The 19,935-nt window shown below is 57.9% G+C and overlaps 1 protein-coding gene across 6 annotated transcripts in view; it reads right to left on the minus strand.

The window, feature by feature from the left end:
• The window catches only part of IQGAP3 (IQ motif containing GTPase activating protein 3), a 37,609-nt gene that overhangs the window by 13,792 nt on the left and 3,882 nt on the right, over nucleotides 1–19,935 (minus strand). For 3 of the 6 annotated variants that reach the window (XM_027614210.2, XM_027614211.2, XM_027614208.2), the window contains exons 3-19: nucleotides 15,539–15,695; nucleotides 14,828–14,905; nucleotides 13,508–13,584; nucleotides 12,519–12,586; nucleotides 12,317–12,430; nucleotides 11,925–12,103; nucleotides 11,453–11,531; nucleotides 10,765–10,928; nucleotides 10,282–10,369; nucleotides 8,255–8,418; nucleotides 6,738–6,895; nucleotides 5,384–5,499; nucleotides 5,121–5,284; nucleotides 3,085–3,175; nucleotides 2,090–2,257; nucleotides 1,864–2,003; nucleotides 1,607–1,777 (exon numbers count right to left, since the gene is read on the minus strand). In XM_027614210.2, the coding sequence (XP_027470011.2) occupies nucleotides 1,607–1,777; nucleotides 1,864–2,003; nucleotides 2,090–2,257; nucleotides 3,085–3,175; nucleotides 5,121–5,284; nucleotides 5,384–5,499; nucleotides 6,738–6,895; nucleotides 8,255–8,418; nucleotides 10,282–10,369; nucleotides 10,765–10,928; nucleotides 11,453–11,531; nucleotides 11,925–12,103; nucleotides 12,317–12,430; nucleotides 12,519–12,586; nucleotides 13,508–13,584; nucleotides 14,828–14,905; nucleotides 15,539–15,695 (2,176 nt within the window). Of the gene's footprint in view, nucleotides 1–1,606; nucleotides 1,778–1,863; nucleotides 2,004–2,089; nucleotides 2,258–3,084; nucleotides 3,176–5,120; nucleotides 5,285–5,383; nucleotides 5,500–6,737; nucleotides 6,896–8,254; nucleotides 8,419–10,281; nucleotides 10,370–10,764; nucleotides 10,929–11,452; nucleotides 11,532–11,924; nucleotides 12,104–12,316; nucleotides 12,431–12,518; nucleotides 12,587–13,507; nucleotides 13,585–14,630; nucleotides 14,768–14,827; nucleotides 14,906–15,538; nucleotides 15,696–19,935 lie in introns of those variants that run through there. The other 3 variants (XM_027614209.2, XM_027614212.2, XM_027614214.2) reach the window with 3 other exon arrangements.

Raw genomic sequence — 19,935 nt, forward strand, 5'->3', positions numbered from 1 at the left:
GGGACAGGATGTAAGGGGCAGCGTGGCCTGGGATGGCAGCTGTCCACCTAGAGCCTGGAGGCCAGGAAGCCCCCTGCCCCCTCCCCCCCGAGCCTTTCCTCAGCACTGCTTCCTCTCCTTCCCCAGGCACGGCTGTCCCTCTCAGGGGACCCCTCTCAGCTCTTCCCCCTTAGAGAAGAGGCCTCCCAGTCCGGACCGGTCAGAAGTCGGGACCTGATTGTGCGGCTCGGCCAGGCTCAGAGCTTCTGGGAGCCCCACTTCTGACTCCTACTTCCCTGAGGCTCCGGGCCTCTGCCAGGACCCAGGCCAGAGCCCGCACAGCCCCAGTGCAGGTGGCACACGTGCCCTCTGACCCCACGCCCTCTCCCACTGTAGCCTTTCAACTCTTTAGTTTGTGTGTGAAATTCCAGTCCAAGCTCAGGAGGGAGGCATCTCCGCGATCAGACCACTAAATGCTAATTACCAAGGTTCTGTACTGAGTCCTGGGACCAGTGCCCTACAATTTAACACGTTCTAATGGCTGCCACCCGCAGAGGGCTCACTGCCCTCAGCGCCCCGTGTACTTTCCCGCTGAGCCCGCACAATCCACACACAAGGTGAGGATCGTCGCTGTGAATAAGAAATGGTGTTGGAGCAGGCTTAGGAGAGGTGCCCAAGGTCGTATGACCCAGAAGCGAGAGGATGAAGGGGCAAACTCCAGCCTCTGACTCTACAGCCTGAGCCCCCAGACTGGGGGGCTGCACCGCACAGCCCCAGTGCAGGTGGCACACGTGCCCTCTGACCCCACACCCGCCCGCGCAGCGTCCTCCCACCGCCGGGCTCTTGGGGCTGCCCTCATGTTCCCGCCGTCACAGCGTCAGCTGTGCCCCGGGTCCTGCTGAGGGAGCTGCGGTCACTCACGTGTCCCATCGGTCTCCTGCCCTTGCCCGGCCCAGGGGGCATCCTTGCAGATGTTTAGTCAATAAAGAACCTTTGCGCTGCGCGTACCACGGCACGGCCTTCAGGTCACATCTACCTGGGGTCTGTTTGCTCAACCCCCCTCTCTCCTGGCTTGTAAAGTGGGCGGGCCCGAAGCCCAACTTCCCAGTTACTCGTGGGTTCCACCCGTGGCCACACTGGACCAGCCACAGGGCCAGCTGGAGAGAAGAGGGAGCACCTCCCCTCGGGGCTGGTCCACCCTGTCCAGCTCGGAGGTCCTCGTACCTGGAGCCCGACGGCTTGCTAAATGTCACTCCCACCTCCCCACAGGGGGGTGACAAAGGGCTCTTGCCCTGGGGACAGGGAAGGTGACAGTAAGCACCTGCCAGCCAGGCACCGTCCAGATGCCCGCACGAAAACCCTATGCGGAGGTGCTACAACGTTCGCATGCCCATTCTGCAGGTGGGGAAAGGGGCGAAAGGGAGCGCCTGTCGAGGTCACATGGCTGCCTGTGCTGGAGCTGGGACTCAAACCCAGGCAGTCCAGGCTCTAGACAGAACACTCCGAACCCCTACTGCTGAGGCCAGAAGATCATCCCCCCCTCCACTCAGCAAAAATCAAGCAGGAAGGAAGCCCTGAAGCTCAGATAAGCCCGGCCCCAACGACTTCGAAGGCCAGAGCCCGCCACCTGGATCTTGATGACAGCCGGCAGCCAGGTCCTCAGGAAGTGGGAGCGTTCCGCAAACGCCTGCCGGACCAGGAAGCCGCGCAGGCGGGCCTGGAGCTGGATGACAAGGCTGATGCTGGCCTTCCAGAGCTGTTGGCGGTCGTGGGCGGCGGTGACCCTGGTGACGGCCGACTGCAGGCAGGAGAGAGCCTGTGGCACCTGGCGGGCGGGAGCCCCCTCCCCCGCCCCTCCCCCTCCTCCGCAGGGCCTCTGCCAACCTGGATCTCCTCCCGAGTCAGGTGGGACTCATGCAGGCGGCAGCCAGCGGGCCGCTCCCAGGTGCCCTGCAAGGTCTGCAGGTGCAAATAGTAGGCTAAGCCGTCCTTCATGTCGTGTCGGACCCAGAGAGCGGTGTCTCCTGAGCAGAAGCCGAGTGAGGACAGAAGGCTCGGAGGAGGCGTTGGGGGCCGGCGGAGATGCAGAGGGCGAGGCTGGGGCTGTTACCTGGGTGCTGCTTCTTTGCCAGGGCGCCTTCCAGGACCCGCTGGTAGCTGTCAGCACAGTTGGGAACCACCCCTCGGAGGGCCACGGTGGGGTTCCGTAACACCCGCTCCGTCTGGGCTGCCTTGCCCTCCCTGATGGCCTGATTGATGGCAGCCACACCGAGAGCCACTGACAGGGGCATCGGGAGGGAGTGGTTGGTCCTTACCCCTTCCCCAAGTCCCTCCCCTGGGCTCTGTCCTGTCCATGGGGGAGGGATTCAAAAAAGGGGAACACAACCCCCCCATCTGATGGGGAGGGACAGGGCACATCCGAGCATGGGTGCAGACCCAGATGAACACAGCAGCATGCAGCTGTGCCTGGAGGAAAAGGCAGCAGTCGAGGAAGGCTTCCGGGAGGAGGCAGCGTGGGGCTGGCTGGGGCTGGGTCAAAGGACAGCTCCAGGTCTCTTGTACAAAAGCTCAAAGGCAGAATGCGGGCAGAGAACCTCAAGGCAGTTTTTTCAGAAGAGAATAAAATCCAAGAAGTGCAACACCTACCTTCGTGTCACTCAGACAAACGGACAGAGGGACCCCAGACACTACTAGCACCCACAGCAGAACGCTGGTATCTGCACTGATCCTGCCTACTCGTCCTCAAAGCCAGTCTTTTCTGCCCCCCACGACCGGAGCTGACAGCGGGACCCCAAACTCCAGTTACCAGCACCGGATGGGATGGACCTTTGGCCACTGCCTGATTTCATGTGCTCACGCTTCGGGGCGAGTACCCACAGAAGGCGTGGACGGAGGCTCAGGTGGACTGTGGGCTCTCAGCCCCTGAGACTTCCCCGCGCAGCTGCAGCCAGGAGACCTAGCGTCCAGGCCAAGCGGTGAGGCCCTGCTCTGGTTCTGGCCCACCTCCCCACAGAGGTTGAAAGGGAGAGGGGGTGAGTGCAGAGCCCACATCCCCTCCCCCCCAGCCCTCCCCTGGACTCCTGCGGGGCCCCCAGGCCCATGTACTTCTCTGCACGGCGTCTGTGTCCTGGTTGGCTCTAACCACCTCCTGGCGGATCTCTTCTAGCCATAGCACTGCTCCGGGGTCCCCCGTCGCCTAGGAAGTCGAGATGGGAACGATGAGAGCCTGGGCCAGCCGCCCCAGGCCCCAGGCTCAGCTGCACAAGAACCAAAGTCCAAGCAGGCTGCAGGAGCCTCAGGGACAGCCGTGCCTGCTCCTTCCACCTGCCACGTTCAGGCGTGGCCTTGTCGTTTCCTGGGGCTGCTGCCGGCTCAGAAGGTTCTTTGCCAGCCTGCTTTCAGGCTGGCCAAGCAACAGCTTGCTGGGGTGCAGCATACCCAGAACCCTTGGAAGCCTTCAGTCTCCTCCGCCCTCCGAGCAGCTCACTTCCCTGCCCCTGTGCCCCAGCCACAGACAGGAAAAGCCCACACTGGATGCTCCCCCTTCCTTCCCCTGCTTCCCATTCCTGTGCCCCCATGCACACCTTCTCAGGCCGACCTTGACCCCGACCCCCACCCTGTCCTGTCCATTCCTACTGCAAACCGTTCTGCCAGGCAGTGCCTGGGTTACATGCGACCACAGGCTCACTCAGCCACAAGGTCAGGCAGGGTCCCCCAGCCCCGTGCCTCACCCAAACCCAACCCCAGACTCTGCTCCCCCCGACACTCCTCATTAGCAGAGGGAAGTTTCTTTTTTTTAATTTAAAGATTTAAAAAAAAATTTTTTTATAGATTTTATTTATTTATTTGAGAGAGAGAATGAGATAGAGAGCACGAGAGGGAAGAGGGTCAGAGGGAGAAGCAGACTCCCTGCCGAGCAGGGAGCCCGATGCGGGACTCGATCCCGGGACTCCAGGATCATGACCTGAGCCGAAGGCAGTCACTTAACCAACTGAGCCACCCAGGCGCCCTAATTTAAAGATTTTTATTTATTTATTTGAGAGAGCGAGAATGAGAGATAGAGCACATGAGAGGGGGGAGGGTTGGAGGGAGAAGCAGACTCCCTGCTGAGCGGGGAGCCCGATGAGGGACTCGATCCTGGGACTCCAGGATCATGACCCGAGCCGAAGGCAGTCACTTAACCGACTGAGCCACCCAGGCGCCCAGCAGAGGGAAATTTCTAAACAGACATTTGCTTGAGCACTATGTTCCAGGCAGCATTCTAAAACACTTTCTTGGGGCGCCTGGGTGGCTCAGTGGGTTAAGCGTCTGCCTTTGGCTCAGGTCATGATCCCGGGGTCCTGGGATCGAGCCCCGCATCAGGATCCTTCCTCGGCAGGGAGTCTGCTTCTCCCTCTGCCCCTGCTCAGGCTTCCTCCCTCTCTTTCAAATAAATAAAATCTTAGAAAAAATATAAAAATAAAAGTAAAGCACTTTCTTCGGAACCCACGTTTGTCAAGCGCACAAACAACGCTTGGCAGAGAAGAGTCCCATCTGTGTTAGCTAGAGCTGCTGTCATTCTGCTCACCGACAGCCCTGACCCGGAGAGAAGTTTATTATCACCAAACGCTTGCAGGGGAGTGAAAGGTGTGAGACACATACGCAGGGCCGGCCGCCAGGACGCAAACCCAAGCAGCCAGGCCCGCAGGCCTAGCCCCCAACTGCTAGGCACTGCTCGGAGCCACACAGAAGCCTGCCACGCTCTCCGACGTGGGTGATTTCCTCCTTCTGGAAGGTACGGAGGACCAGGACGCACAGTATTTTACAGATGGACAAGCAGAACTCAGAGACATTAGGGATTTGCTGGAGGTCAATGTGGTCACTAAGTGTCAACGTGGAAGTCCAGCCTGGTTGCCTGGCCACCAGGCCTGTGCTCCTGCCACCCACAAGGCCCCGCCATTCTCTGCACATTGGCAATTGGAGCTCGGGGCAGCAGGGCCCGGCCCAATGGCCACCTTCCCCCATGGCCCCTCCTGCCCTCCACCCCCAGAAGGGACTGTGTCATCAGACTGGGCTCTCCCAGGGTGCATCCTGGGCACAGCTCTACCCACAGGGGATGCTCTTCCTGCTTCGGGGACCAACCCAGCCCACTCAGACCTCACCTGGGCCTTCTGCTTCTTGGCCGCCACGAGGAAGAGATGGTACCGAGGGGCGACAAGAAGGCTGACGTCGTCCAGGCCGGCCGAGGGAAGCAGAAGGGCAGACAGGGTCTTCTCGGGGCTGCCCTGGTCCAGAGACTCGTTGATGAGGCTGACTGCGAGGACCTCTGGGAAAGAGAGATCTAGGTGGGCACTGGGCCCAGACTTACGGTAAGGGATGGGCTACGCATGCCCAGCTGCCTCCCCCTGCCCTGGACTCCACTCACGGTCGGTCTCCTCCTGCACCTGGGTGTTGACCCGGTGCACGGTGGCCTGCAGGTCGTTCCAGCTCAAGACGGCCCCGTCCAGCGCACGTCGCAGCTCCACCAGAGCACCAAAGTAACTGGCAGCAGGGGGAGGAGTGGGTGAGCAGGAGGGGCATCGTCAGCCGGGAGTGAGGGCACTTCTGAACACTGCTCAGCCTCCCGCTCATCCATGCTCCTGGTTCTATTCGCACCTTGTGGGTCGTTCTTTCAAAGCCCCTGTGCTGGTCTCTTCCCTGACGTCTACGTGCCCGAGCCTCCCACCGCTCAGGCTGCATACTCCTATCCTGACCTCCTGGCTCGAGACGCCATATCCTAACGACTCCCCAGAGTACAACTGCAGCCCATTCATGAAGACCAGCTGCCCCCTCACGCGTCCCTGTGAATGCCTGAGGAGCACCCCAAACCTGACCTGAGCTGACCCCCCGTTCAGCCTGTGTCTCCCAGTCCTGCCCGCTTCGGCCAACACTCACTCCAGCCTCTGAGGACAGAGATCTTGGCGCCAAACCCACACTCTCTCTCACAGCCCATATCCACACACAGCCGGATACCGTCAGATCCCAAACCACGCTCCCACTACCACCTCCACGGCCCCCGCCCTCGGCTAAGCGTCCCTCACACCCAGCCCAGAGGCTGCCTGCCTGTCCCGCCCAACCCGGGAGCCCACCCTCTCCGAGCAGCCAGTGAGCCTGGCAAACGTAGCTCGGACTGCCCCTCCGCGCTGAAACCCCTCCAGCCCCCTGGCTTCCTTCTTGCTCACAGGGAAAGCCAAGGCCACAGCGTGGTCTCTGCTGCTCCACCCTGCCACGTCCAGCACCTGTCCGGCTCCGAGCCTGTGCCCTGCACGCCCCCCTGGCAATCACAGAGGCTCTGAGGTCTCTCCCAAAGCCCCCTTACCAACGGAGTCTTCCCTAACCCCCAGCACATCCCCACCGTTCACCCCCTTGGCCCGGGCTGGTTTGGGCCATGGCGTCCTCCCTTCTAGTCCTGCCGTGTTGGTTTCTGTCTGTACCCCTCCATTAGCAAGTCGGTTGGAGGAGAGCAGGAGCCTGGTTTTGTTCACTGCTGTTTCCCAGCACCCAGGACAGTATCTGGCACCGGGGATACTCAAGCCTCCTCTAGGAAGCACGGAACATGCAGGAAGGGGGGATGACCGAGCCCCACTCCCAGGACGAGTCATGGGCCGGGCCGAGGAGCTGCGAACAGACCCAGAGAGGGGCCGGCCCAGAGCAGGGCAGCGCTAAAGGCGGGTCTCCACGCAGAACCGAGCCTTGCCTCCACCGCCCTGCCTCTGGACTTGGGGTTAAACCTCTCTCACCGCTGAGCGTTCTCTCCTTCCACCTGGGCCAGGCCCGTGGCAGGGTTCACCAGACTGCTCCAGAAGCCGCTGACGTCCCCGGCCTCCAGGGCCTGGTTGATCAGGACCACGGCCGACAGCATCTCCACGGCCACAAAGAGCTCCTCGTGGCTGAGCCCCTACAACAGGGGAGTGCCAATTCCCACGGGGCTGGCGACGGGCTTGGGGCCACTGCCATCCTGCCCTCAAGGCGCCCCTGCATCCCCGTCTCTAACCCAAGCCCCAGCGGCCTCCTTCACTCACTGACTAACCATACCTGATACCTGAGAGCGCTCCCCACGTGCTCAGTGGGCAAGCACCTCACACACAGTATCACTTGTCTTCCTAACAGGCCGGGGAGGGAGATGCCATTGAGATCCCCCTTTCCCAGGTGAGCCCATAGTCATGGAAGGTAAACCCACACTGGGTTCCAGGGCCCACACGCGACCAGTGAGCCCCACAGGCTCCTTGCTGGTTCCTAGCAGGCACCAGGAAGTGTGCAAGGCCTCGGGGGACAGAGAGGCCCCTCTGTGCCACAGCACACTCCCCAGAGGCCCTGGCCCCACTCGGTGGCTTAGGCTTCTCCTTCTTCCCAAACCCCAGCGTGAGCTGCTCCCCATGTCCGGAGCACCATCCGGTCCCCCACAGACAGAATCCCAGCAAGGAGAATCCCAGCAGCGGGGCTTACGCGCCAGGCTCATGGCTAAACGCGTGCAGTGACTCTGACCCTCACAACGATCCCATGTGCTAAATATATTACTGCTCCCGCTTCATATATGAACTGAGGGGCAGACAAGTCACTCACTTGCCCGAGGTCACAGGTCACACGGCAAGGAGGCACAGAACCGGAAGTTACCTCCCGGCACGGGTCCCATACCGCAGCTGCCCATGTGGAGACAGCGCCCTTCCTCAGGGCCAGGACCAGGGTCATGCTCTAAAATTCCTGCCGTGGGTCTGATTCTGCATGGGGCTCCTCTCTTCCAGGAAGCCTTCCCAGACTTCCTCCCAGCTCTGCTCCCTCCATTTCCTAGTCTGAAGTCCTCCAACCCTGACATCATCCCCTTCTCCCTGCCTGTGACTATCTGGACCTCGGTGTATTCCAGCCCCCACAGGGACTGGGAAGTCCATGCAGGAGGCCACCCCGCTGTCTGGAGACCAGGAGTGGCGGACACAGAGCGGTGAGCGGCACGGGCTTCCGTACATCTGCGTTCGCTCCCAGCACGGCCGGCTACAGCTGAGTCGGGAGCCGTGTCCGCCTCTGCATCTCACTCTCCTTGTCTCTCAAACGGAAATCTTACCCGATAATGTTCTCACAGGGAACATTAAATGATGATTAAATGAGTGTGTGTAGAGCAGTGTCTGCTGGCTAGGGTCTACCACTTGAAGGGTCCACCCTTGCAGGAGCGCTAACACCTAGGATCTGCTAAGGATGGCGGCCCACGTCCCTCCCCAATCCCGCCCGAGGGTGCTCCGCACTGGGGGTGTGGTCTGGGGCTCACCCCTCCCCGCTGCTGCTGGAGCACCATCAGCTCGTGCTGGTACATAGTTGGGGTGCGGGGGTACACTCGAGGCAGCTGGGCCTCGGGGCACATCAGCTCCTTCACAGTAGCAGCGGCCACCCCGCTCTGGATGGCTCTGTTGATCCTGCACACGGCCTGGAGCACTGCAGGGGAGGAGGGAGAAGGCTGCACAGGCTGGGCACCCAGGGCCCGTCCCACTCTCCTGGCTAAATTGGCAACTGCTCTTCAAAATTGTTCTGCCTTGGGGCGTGTGGGTGGCGCAGTCACTTGAGCGTCTGACTCTGGGTTTCAGCTCAGGTCATGATCTCAGGGTCCTTAATGGAGCCCTGGGTCCAGGCTCTGCAGGGAGTCCGCTTGGGATTCTCTCCCTCTGCCCCTCCCCCACACCCCACATGCTCTCTCTCAAATAAACAAATCTTTTTTTTCTTTAAGACTATAGTTTTTCTTTTTTTTTTTTTAAAGATTTTATTTATTTATCTGACAGAGAGAGACACAGCGAGAGAGGGAACACAAGCAGGGGGAGTGGGAGAGGGAGAAGCAGGCTTCCCGCTGAGCAGGGAGCCCGATGCGGGGCTCGATCCCAGGACCCTGAGATCATGACCTGAGCCAAAGGCAGACACTTAACCAACTGAGCCACCCAGGCGGCCCTCAAATAAATAAATCTTAAAATAAATAAATAAATAAATAAACAAATAAAGCACACAACTGTTCTGCCTTCTGGTAGGTTCAAAAGAAGTTTCTAAGTGTTTAGGAGGAAGAGGTGCTGGGTGGCTTTACAAGGCGCTGGAAGAAGCAACCTGTCAGGCCCAGAGATGGAGCAGCATGGCAGGTAGGGGTGGCCGCCTTGGTGGAGGGGACAAAACTGGCAGGAGGCTGTGGAGCGCAGCTGAGAAGGGCCGGTCAAGGGGCTCCAGGGGCCAAATCTTGCCGACAGCACAAAGGGACAAGCAACCAGCCCCAAAGTGGAGCCGTTGGGGCCACAAAGAGCAGGAGTAAGCTTGAAGGGGCTATGGGGCATCAGTGGGGTCTCGAACACCAGGGCTTGGAACATGCCAGGCAGATCTGGGCCCTGGCGTCAAGAAGGTGGATCTACGGGGAGAAATGAGGATATGAAGACCAGTCACCCAGTGTCAGCGCTGTCTTCCATCCCCCAGAGCTCCGGCCGTCAGGGGAGCACGGAAGCAGTGGAGGCCGCGCTGGGTGGGCATGGAGCCCGCCCTCCATGGGTGACAGTGTGCAGAAACAAAACCCAGACAACCGGAGGCCCAGCAGTGCGGCAGGCTGGGCGGCCAGGGAAGAGCAGCCCGTCTGGAAGGCTGGAAACGGGCAGACGAGAAGGGAAGGGAGAACCGCAGCTCTCATCTGCCTGGCTGAATGAATGGGACTGAAGTCTAGGCTGAAGCATGGTTGGAGGAGCCCAGGAAGGCCTGCAGACGTTCAACAGAGATGTGAACAGCAGGCCTGTGCACTGGCAACAGGCGAGCCGACGACCGCAAGCGGCCAGGCCAGGGGGTAGTGCCCGCAGCTGTGACAGGCCCGGTGGCCACGGGCTTCAGCCCCGCGCTCAGCCTCGTCTCGCTCCTGCCGTGGGCGGGCTGACCCGCGGCGGGGACACGGTCACCAACCTGCTCCTCCAATAAAGAATTATATTGCACACAGTGTTTTTAAGGGGGAACTGAGTGGGATCATGCGTTTCTCTCTCATCTGGAAAACCACTACATTGGAGAAGCCAAAGGCCTCAAGCAGGTTGAAAGTGGCCACACGCAGGGGAAGTGCCCTGCAGAGAGCCACCTGCCCAGAGCCAGCCCCGCAGGATGGACCGTCAGGACCCCATGGCCTTCAGGAAGCTCGCCGTCCTGTGCCTCCAGGCGGTCTGGGCCGGGCAGGCAGGGGGAGAGGCCCCGCCAGCAGCAGTCCGCGGCAGCCCTACGCGGAAGCCCGCCCAGGGCCAGAGGCGGCAGTGACGGCCCCGGCCGGGCCCCAGCCACGCCTCAGGGGAGACTTACTGGCTTGTTCCTGATCAGCCTTCACGTTGGCTACAGCCACACCAGCCTGGACCTCCTCCTTTTCCAGAAGATCCAGAAGGCCCAGCTCCTGGGGAGGGGAAGGGGTGAAGCCGCGGGGAGCCCTGGGCTGTAAACCGGCTCCCAGCACCCCCCGACGACCCTGCCTCGAGCCTCTGCCTCCTTCTTACCCAGCAGGCACTGACACAACCACCCGGACAACACAGACGTCGCGTCAGGGAGAAGACGAGACTGCCATGCTGAGGACCCACTTTGGCAACAGGGGAGTCTGTCACCGCCCGTCGGGCTGCCCTGGGTCCCCCCCAACCCGCCGTCAGTCTACGTCATTAAGCTTTGGGGTGATGTAATCATTCACACATGTAGTTGGCACTGCCTGAATACCAGCGGGTGCCATAGGTGATGCCCAGGCAGAGGCCTGCCCCCAGCCCCCAGCCCCCAGAGCAGAGGGCAGTACTGGAGCCTGACCTGTGCTTTCTGTTCTCTGTCTGAGCTCAGCTGTTCCAAGTACCAGTCAGCAAAGTCTCTCCGGACCCCTCGCAGGGCCAGCGCAGGGTCCAGAAGGGCCTCCAGCAGGGCACTGGGGCTCTGTCTTTCTAGCGCATCATCAACAACTTCTAGAGCCCCATGGACTGCAAAAGACCAAGACTCCACAGTGGACAACATGTGAAAGCCCAGCCCTATTCTTCCCACCGGCCCAGAGCTCCCCCACCCCGCCCCAGCCCCAAACCCTCGGTGGGATCTTGGCAACCTTCCCATAGCACCGTCCCAGACCTTCAGGACGTCCTGCCCCGAGCAGGCCGATGCCTCCTCCATCCTGAGCCTTCCAGCAGCCGCTCCCACCCCCACCCCCTCCCGCATCCATTCCTCACACCTCCCTCTCACGAAGGACCCCGGTCCGGCTGCCCCTGGCCCCAAGAGCCGGAAGGTCTGTTCTTGCCTCTGCCCCCTCCCCATGGATCTCCATCCAAACAGAAACATCCTCGACGGGGCCACCTGTCTAGACACGGACAGCCATACAGCAGAGCACGCGCTGCTTCTTGACTTGGATCCTTCCGAGACGTGAGGGCTGGCCCAGGCGAGAGCCACCCCAGACTGCCTGATACAGAGGCTCACCCCGAGAGCACCCCAAGGCCTCCCAGCCCACTTCTCTCACCGTTGACGTGGTTGATGTTGCCTTGGATCTCAGCCTGAGTCAGGAAGCAGTCGTACACGTCCCGGGTCTCTCCGCCATCCTGCACCGAAAGCAAGGCCTGGGACACGGGCTCCTCCCTGTCTCTTCTCCTGCCCCCGCAATCCTGCCCCGGGGCATTCCCAGCCAAAGGGCCGTCTGGCCAGGATTCTGGGGAACCCAGGGGCTCCAGGCTTTGCCTTTGGCATCTCCTGTTGGTCCCATCCAGTCCGACGTCCCCGTCTCAGCCCACCCCAAACATCCAGGCCCCAGAACCCCCTCCTGCCTTCTCTGAATCCTCATTACTCTCCCCGGTGCCTTCCCTCTTTCTCTGCAAGAACCCACAAGCGACACTTTCCCTCAGCAACTCTGGGGCGTGGGACAGGGCACACAGGGGTCCTGTCCGCTGCAGGTCTTCCGGGCCACCCGGCGCTCAGCACCCGAGGCTCCTCCTTACACGGGTCTGGGCACTGGAGGCCTTCTCCGCCTTGGCCTGGGCCAGTAGCTCCTGGTAGATGGCCGCCAGAGGCTCTCGAAGGTTCACCAGCAGGGCATTGGGATTCTGCAAGGCAGCCAGGGTGCCTTCGACCACCCCTCGCTCCACGGCCTCATTGATGGCAAGGACAGCTGCGTGGACTGGGAGGCGCGCAAAAACAAGGTCAGGAGGCCAGACAAACCCCAGACCGCTGTAGCACGGCCGGCCGCAGCCGCCCTGATGTCATTCCCTTTTCCCACCCAGGAGGCCTGGCAGCCCTGCCTACTGATGAGAGGCACCCAGAATCCATCTGAGGCCCAGAGTCCTCCCGTCCTCACTGAGCCCACCCCCACCGGGCAGAGCCCAGCCCCTACCTGTAGCCTCGTCCAGCGACAGCTCATTGGCCAGAATGCCCCCGAGCTTGCTGAAGGCAGGCAGCTGGAGGCCGTATTTGGCCAGCTCAGAGGCCATGTTGCTGAGTTCCTCGGCTGCAACAACATCACAGGCACCTTTCCTCAGGACCCGAGCCCCCAAGACCCTGCCCACACAAGCGGCAGGGGAAGGGGCCGGGCTCACCTGAGAATTTCACTTTCCCATACAGATCATGTATCTGAGGGGCCAGTCCCAGCCGGAAGAGGAAGAGACTGGAAAAGAAGGGAAGGCATTGGGGCTTATTTACATTGACGCGCTGGATGCATGGGTCTGCACGAGATGCCACAGGGACCTGGACGTGGGGACCGAGGCCCCCCCGGTCCACAGGGAGTGGCATTATTGGAAGTGAGCCCGAGAAAAGTGCTACAGAAGAAACAGGATGCTCAAGAGATCGGGTGACCAGGACTTCCCAGAGAAGGGCACATGGCAGTAGCAGCTCAGTGTTCAGAGATGGGGCATCGTAAGCAGAGACCCGCAGGACCAGGCACATGGACGTGGGAAATGACGTCAGGAGGAGGCGACGTGGCAGACACAGGGACAGGTTGGTCACTTTAAGATTTAGCCACTGGTTGCTAATGGCTGGCCGTGGATAGAACCAGACAGCCGTCACCACTCCTACTAAGTGACTTGCACGCGACACCCTTGATGGGGTCTGTTCTGATTCCTCTGTGCCCAGGACACAAGTGGAAGACCCTTCCCTGCTGCCCTTTTCTTCACCCCCATGAGTCACACACACACACACACACGTGTCCACAAACATGCACATGAGGGGCGCCTGGGTGGCTCCGTTGGTGAAGCGTCTGCCTTCGGCTCAGGTCATGATCTCAGGGTCCTGGGATCGAGTCCCCAGTTGGCGGGGGGGGGGAGGGGGTTTCCCTGCTCAGCAGGGAGTCCGCTTCTCCCTCTCCCTCTGCCCCTCCCACCCACATGTGCACACACTCTCTCTTTCAAATAAAATCTTTAAAAAAACACACACATAAATCTAGACACAACTATAAAAATCTAACGTCTCCCTCTCCTAAGAAGTGCTCCTTGTGGCCTATCTGCCCTCCTTCCTGCTCCAACGTCTGTTGCGGACTATTGGTTGCATCCACCGAGAGAAAACCGGAGGACAAAAGTTTGGGGTCTCTCACCTGAGCGCGTGGATGCAGTAGATCACCCGGGGCATGTTCTTCTTGTCATAAATGTCTGTGGTCTCCGGGAAGAAGGTCTGGAGGGGAAGCCAGCAGTCACTGCCGTTGGAAACATCGCAGCACCAGCCATAGAGAGAGGGGCTGAGGAACGGTCTTCCTCTCCCACCTGGGTGGGCTGTGTGCCCCTTTGTTGCCTGGGGCTTCTTGGTCAGTCTCCCCAGCCATTTACAGCCGGCACTGCACCCACACACTCAGTGTTAAAGAAAGGCCCTGGGGCCACATACTGAACCAAAGCCCAGCCAGACACACAGCCCTGGGCTCACCAGACACAGGCAGGGTGGTCGAGGTTATAGGACAACGGACATATCCTCCAGGAGAAAGAGGCCCCCTGTCCATCCTAGAGACACAGCGAGCCTGTGCCCCTCGCCTTGGACTCTCGCCACACAGGTGGCCATGCTCCCGCAGAGGCCCAACGAGGCACATGCTATCAGGGACCACAAAGGGGGCAGGGCACTCATCCCTGCCTCTAAGCCAGAGGCTTCTGAGCAGTGGGGGCCCCCGAAGAGCCGAGCCCTTGGAGGCATGGCCGTGCCCCCTGGTGACTAGTGAGGTCTAACCTCAAAATCTCTTGGCTACTTTAGATTCCTAGGAGACGTCACAGTGTTCCCGCCTCACTGAGGACAGATGCATCTATTGCCCCTGCCTCCCACCAAGTCTTTCTTTACTGCCACCTCCTCAGTTCCCCAGAAGAGGAGACACACTGTAGAGTCCTAGCATGCCCTAATGCGTCCAGTTCTCTACAATTCGCAGAGGGAACCGTGCAGATCATCCGGTCCTCCCGACAAACCGTCCATGGATCAACATGCCCCTTTTACAGTCAAGAAACATGTAAGGTCCAAAGAGCCAGATGACATGCAGGACATGTCCAGCAGGGGTCTGGGGCCCAGGCTTCCGAGTCCACCCCTGAGGAACGTGGCCTGTGGCATGCCCTTGCTTCACGCCCTGAAACTAGCAGGAAGAAGGCTAGCTAACGTAAGCCCATCTCCTGCGCCACATGGGGGCCTCGCTCACTAATGGGGACGCTGCAGCTTGGGTCAGGGAGCCTCCATCTCCCTCCACTTACCCCACCCACAGAAGGAGAGGCAGCGCCAAGCAGCGTGGTTGAGAGACAGGCAGCGCCATCAAAACCCTCTGATTAAGTGTGTTCAGGAGATGCAGGACGGTGAGGGCTGAAGGGTCCCGGGGAGACAAAGCATGCATGCGGGGATTGGGGGCTGGTGGAGAGCAAAGATGAACCCCAATCTTGAGGCCCAGTGTTACCGAAGGCAGGCCGACGTGGGCTATCGCAGACAGCCAAAAGTTGATGTTGTCCGTGTGCCGGAAGTGCAAGCCGGTTGCCTGAAAGGGAAGGGAAGAGACGAGAATCTATTTCTATGGTTCTCAGGGTTCCCTGTGGGCAGAGCCCAGACCACAGCTTGGAGGTCTGAAGGGCAGAGGGAGCCACAGGACCCTGGCCTACTGGTTTCTCATATTCCGTCCCCTGGCCCCCCAGGACAGATGGAAGCCGCCAGGAATGGCTGACTGCAGGACATTTAGGAAGGAAGGCACAGATGTGGGATTAACAACCCAGGCAGGCTTCCGAGTAAAGGGGAGTCCAGAGGTGAGGCAGGAAGGAGACAAGGGCTGGGCTGGGCTGGCCATGGCGCAGGGAAGGGGCAATGGGCCCGAGAGTACCGTTATGGTGGCAAAGCCCACAGCCTCTGAGTGCCAACCTGCTTAGAAGTGTCCTACCTGGGGCGTCTCAGGCCCACCTAGCAAGAGTCCCTTGCTGCTAAAGCCCGCACGCAGTGTCCGGCTGGGGACCCCAGCCCCTCCTGTTGGCCCCGTGCAGTGATTGATAGTGCCCCCTTTCATCCTCAACTGTGTCCAGGTCTGGACAGTAAATCATACGGTCACCCTACTGTCACAGCCTTGAGGAGAAGGGGGAGTTTGAGAGGAAGCGGCTGGAAGGTAGAGACCGCCCTTCCCCACCTGGTACCGCAGCTGCTCCACATCATAGATCTTCTTCACGGGAACCACGGCGGGCGCAAAACAGTGGCCCAGCTTGGCCAGGAGCACTCCATTCCGGAGGCTCTCCTCCAGCTCCACCGGGGAAGGAAGCTCCTCCTTCAGGCAGGCCTCCATCCAGCTGAAGGCACAAGAGCAGGAGAGCGCCTGCCAACCACTCTGGCACCTACCCCCACCCCAACACAGAAGGGCCTCTGACCCCTGTGCCAGCCCCCACTCCCGGCTCCCCTCCCTGCCTGTGGTCTGGCTGCTACCACCCGACCCCAAGCCACCCTAAGCACTGGAATGGCCAGTCGTCAGCCCCTGCTTATCCCTGGAAATCTTCCCTGACAGATCCTGAACCTGTGCATCCGCGGGGAGGCCCATACCCGTTGCATGCTAGACCGTCTCTCAGTGTGGTTGGCATGATGGTCACACCCCACCGCTCACTGCTCTTACTCTGTGTGTTTTCTGAGAACCCAGGCCTGAGGGTCACATCTACACAGCTCAGAACTCGGCTTTGATGATGACGGGGGTCGTGGGGAACCCCCGGGGTTGATGGGAGGGCGCAGCACAAAGGGACAGAAAGGCCAGAGCCCTTGGAATCGGAAGAGCAGCTTTGCACACCATCTCCCCGCCCCCAACACCTCTCGGAGCCTCACTGTGTAACCTGCAAACCGAAGAGAGTGCGGCCGCCCTCCCTGCCTCAGGGGGCAGCTGCCGGGACTGCACAGGGCGTGCGCGAGCTGACGATGTGAGCACGCTGGGGGAAGACACGTGAAGCATACTGTTACTGATGGTGGCATGAGGGGGGGGCATGGGACCTCCAAACTTCTCCATGCACAGACGCCTACAGGAAAACCTCCATCTTCAAAGAGAGCCAGTCACACCTCGCTCTATGCCTTCCCGGCCACAGACACCTGATGTCCTGTCTACCCACGCTACCTGCTTTTCTGGAGAATGTTAAAAATATAGTATTGATTAAAAGGAAAGAATGAAGCATTTTATGCTGCCTTTAGAGGCAACATCCATTTGCAGGAAACATGAGGTACAGAGGAACAAGCCGGTGGACACAAGGAAGCAAACAGACAAACCCAGAATGTAAGGCGTCTACACGGCAGACGAGCCGGTTTCTTCACCAAGTCAGTGACATAAAGGGCTGCTACGGGGAGGTGGGGCTATTCTGGATTAAAGAAGATTTAAGAGACACAACAACCAAATGTAATAGGTGAGCTTTGTTAGATCCTTATTTGAATAAGCCAACTGAAAAATACGTTATTTTTCCAGACAATCAGGAAAGTTTGAAAATGGCCAGGTGTTGATCTTCCAAGGATTAATGAATAACTTCTCTGGGTATTAGGATGGTGCTGTGGTTATTACGTGAGCAGACGTCCATACATTTAGAGACAGGTGCCGAAGAATATCGGGGGATAGAAGGTTGTGGTGCTGTCTTTGCTCACAGACAGCATGACCGTCGAGGTGGAAACTCTGAAAGAAGGCAACACAAAACCTCACACAAGGCTGTGGGACACAAGGTTAACACACAAAAGTCAGTCACTGTCCTATGCACTGTAATGAACAAGTGGGATTTGGAATTAAAAACACAATACGGTTTCCGTTAGCACCCCAAAAATGAAATACTTAGGCATAAATCCAACAAAATATGTACAAGATCTCTGAGGAAAACTATGAAACCCTGATGAGTAAGATCAAAGGAAAACCAAACTAAGTGGAAAGATACCCCACACTCGTGGGCGGGAAGGGTCTACGGATTCAGTTCGATCCCAAACAGACTCCCATTTTGTGCATATCAAGATACTGATTCGAAGGTTTGTTTTTTTTTTTTTAAGATTTATTTATTTATTTGAGAGAGTGAGAATGAGAGAGAGAGAGAGAGAACATGAGGGGGGGAGGGTTGGGGGAGAAGCAGGCTCCCCGCTGAGCAGGGAGCCCCATGCGGGACTCGATCCCGGGACTCCAGGATCATGACCTGAGCCGAAGGCAGTCGCTTAACCAGCTGAGCCACCCAGGCGCCCCTGATTCGAAGGTTTGTATGGAGAGCCAAAAGATCCAGAATAGCCAACACCATATTGCAGGCAGAGAACTAAGTTGGAGGACTGACACGGCCCGCCTTAGCCGGTAATCAAGACAGTGTGCTTTCAGTGAAAGTTAGGCCAGTGGAACAGAATGAAGAGAAACAGACCCACAGAACAACAGTCAACTGCTCTTTGATGAAGGAGCAGAGCAATCCAATGGAGCAGAGGGTGTCTCTCCAACAAATGGCGCTGAACAACCAGACGTCCACATGGCAAAAGAAATAAATCTAGATGTAGACTTTACTCCCTTCACAAAAATCAACTCAAAATGGATCAACTTAAATGTAAAATGCCAAACTATAAAACTCCTAGAACACAGGGGAAAACCCAGGTGACCTTCAGTGCAGTGATGACTTTTTATTTATTTATTTATCTATTTAATTTATTTTTTTAAAGATTGTTTTTGTTTATTTTGTTGTGGTTTCAACAATTCATATGTTGATTTTTTTTTTAAAGATTTTATTTATTTATTTGACAGAGAGAGACACAGCGAGAGAGGGAACACAAGCAGGGGGAGTGGGAGAGGGAGAAGCAGGCTTTTCGCGGAGCAGGGAGCCCGAAGCGAGGCCCAATCCCAGGACCCTGGGATCATGACCTGAGCCGAAGGCAGACGCTTAACGACTGAGCCACCCAGGCGCCCCGACTTTTTATTTTTTAATTTATTTATTGATTTTTTTTTAGTAATCTCTCTGCTCAACGTGGAGCTTGAACTCATAACCCCAAGATCAAGAGTTGCATGCTCATGCTCTCCTGACTGAGCCAGCTGGGTGTCCCTGGTAATGACTCCCTGCCCCCCCCCCCCCCGGGCAATGACATTTTAGACACAACACCAAAGACACAATCGTTGAAAGAAATAATTGATAAGCTGGACTTAATTAAAATGAAAAATTTCTGGGGCGCCTGGGTGGCTCAGTCATTAAGCATCTACCTTCGGCTCCAGTCATGGTCCCAGGGTCCTGGGATCGAGCCCCGCATCGGGCTCCCTGCTCCACGGGAAGCCTGCTTCTCCCTCTCCCACTCCCCCCGCTTGTGTTCCTGTTCTCGCTGTCTCTCTCTCTGTCAAATAAATAAAATCTTTAAAAAAAAAAAAAAGCCTCTGCCTTTGGCTCAGGTCATGATCCAGAGTCCTGGGATCGAGCCCCGCATCAGGCTCCCTGCTCAGTGGGGAGTCTGCTTCTCCCTCTACCCCTTCCCCACCCTGCTCACGTGCTCTCTTGCTCTCTCTCAAGTATATAAATAAAATCTTAAAAATAAATAAATAAATGAAATGAAAAACTTCTGTTCTAGGGCGCCTGGGTGGCTCAGTTGGTTAAGTGACTGCCTTCGGCTCAGGTCATGATCCTGGAGTCCCGGGATCGAGTCCCACATCGGGCTCCCTGCTCAGCGGGGAGTCTGCTTCTCCCTCTGACCCTCTTCCCTCTCGTGCTCTCTATCTCATTCTCTCTCTCTCAAATAAATAAATAAAATCTTTAAAAAAAAAAAACTTCTGTTCTAGAAAAGAGAATGAGAAGACAAGACACACTCTGGGAGAAAATATTTGCAAAACACCTATCTGATAAAAGACGAGTATCTGAAATACACAAAGAATGGGGCACCTGGCTGGCTCAGTCAGTGAGGTCATGCAACTCTTGATCTCGGGGTCATGAGTTTGAGCCCCATGTTGGGCGCAGAGATTACTAAAACAGACACATACACACACAACTCAAAACTCAACAAAAAAAGAACTGACTAAGGGGCGCCTGGGTGGCTCAGTTGGTTAAGCGGCTGCCTTCGGCTCAGGTCATGATCCCAGGGTCCTGGGATCGAGCCCCGCGTCAGGCTCCCTGCTCAGCGGGGAGTCTGCTTCTCCCTTTCCCTCTGCCTGCCTCTCTGCCTACTTGTGCTCTCTCTCTCTCTGTCAAATAAATAAATAAAATCTTTAAAAAAAAAAAAAGAACTGACTAAAATATGGGCCACAGACACCTTGCCAAAGAAGACGCACAGACGGGAAATAAACACCTGGAAAGAAGCTCCCCACTATATGTCATCAGGGAAGTGCAAATGAAAGCAATGAGATTCCACGGCACACCTGTTAGAATGACCAAAATCTGGACCCCTGACAACACCGGATGCTGATGAGGATGTGCAGCAACAGTTCTCGGTCACAGTTCATGGGAATGCGAGATGCTGCAGCCACTTTGGAAGAAGTTTAGTAATTTCTTTCTTTCTTTTTTTTTTTTTAAGATTTTGTTTATTTATTTGACAGAGAGAGAGAGAGAGACAGCGAGAGCAGGAACACAAGCAGGG

The sequence above is a fragment of the Zalophus californianus genome, chromosome 10 (genome assembly GCF_009762305.2).
Source record: "Zalophus californianus isolate mZalCal1 chromosome 10, mZalCal1.pri.v2, whole genome shotgun sequence".
NCBI lineage: Eukaryota > Metazoa > Chordata > Mammalia > Carnivora > Otariidae > Zalophus > Zalophus californianus.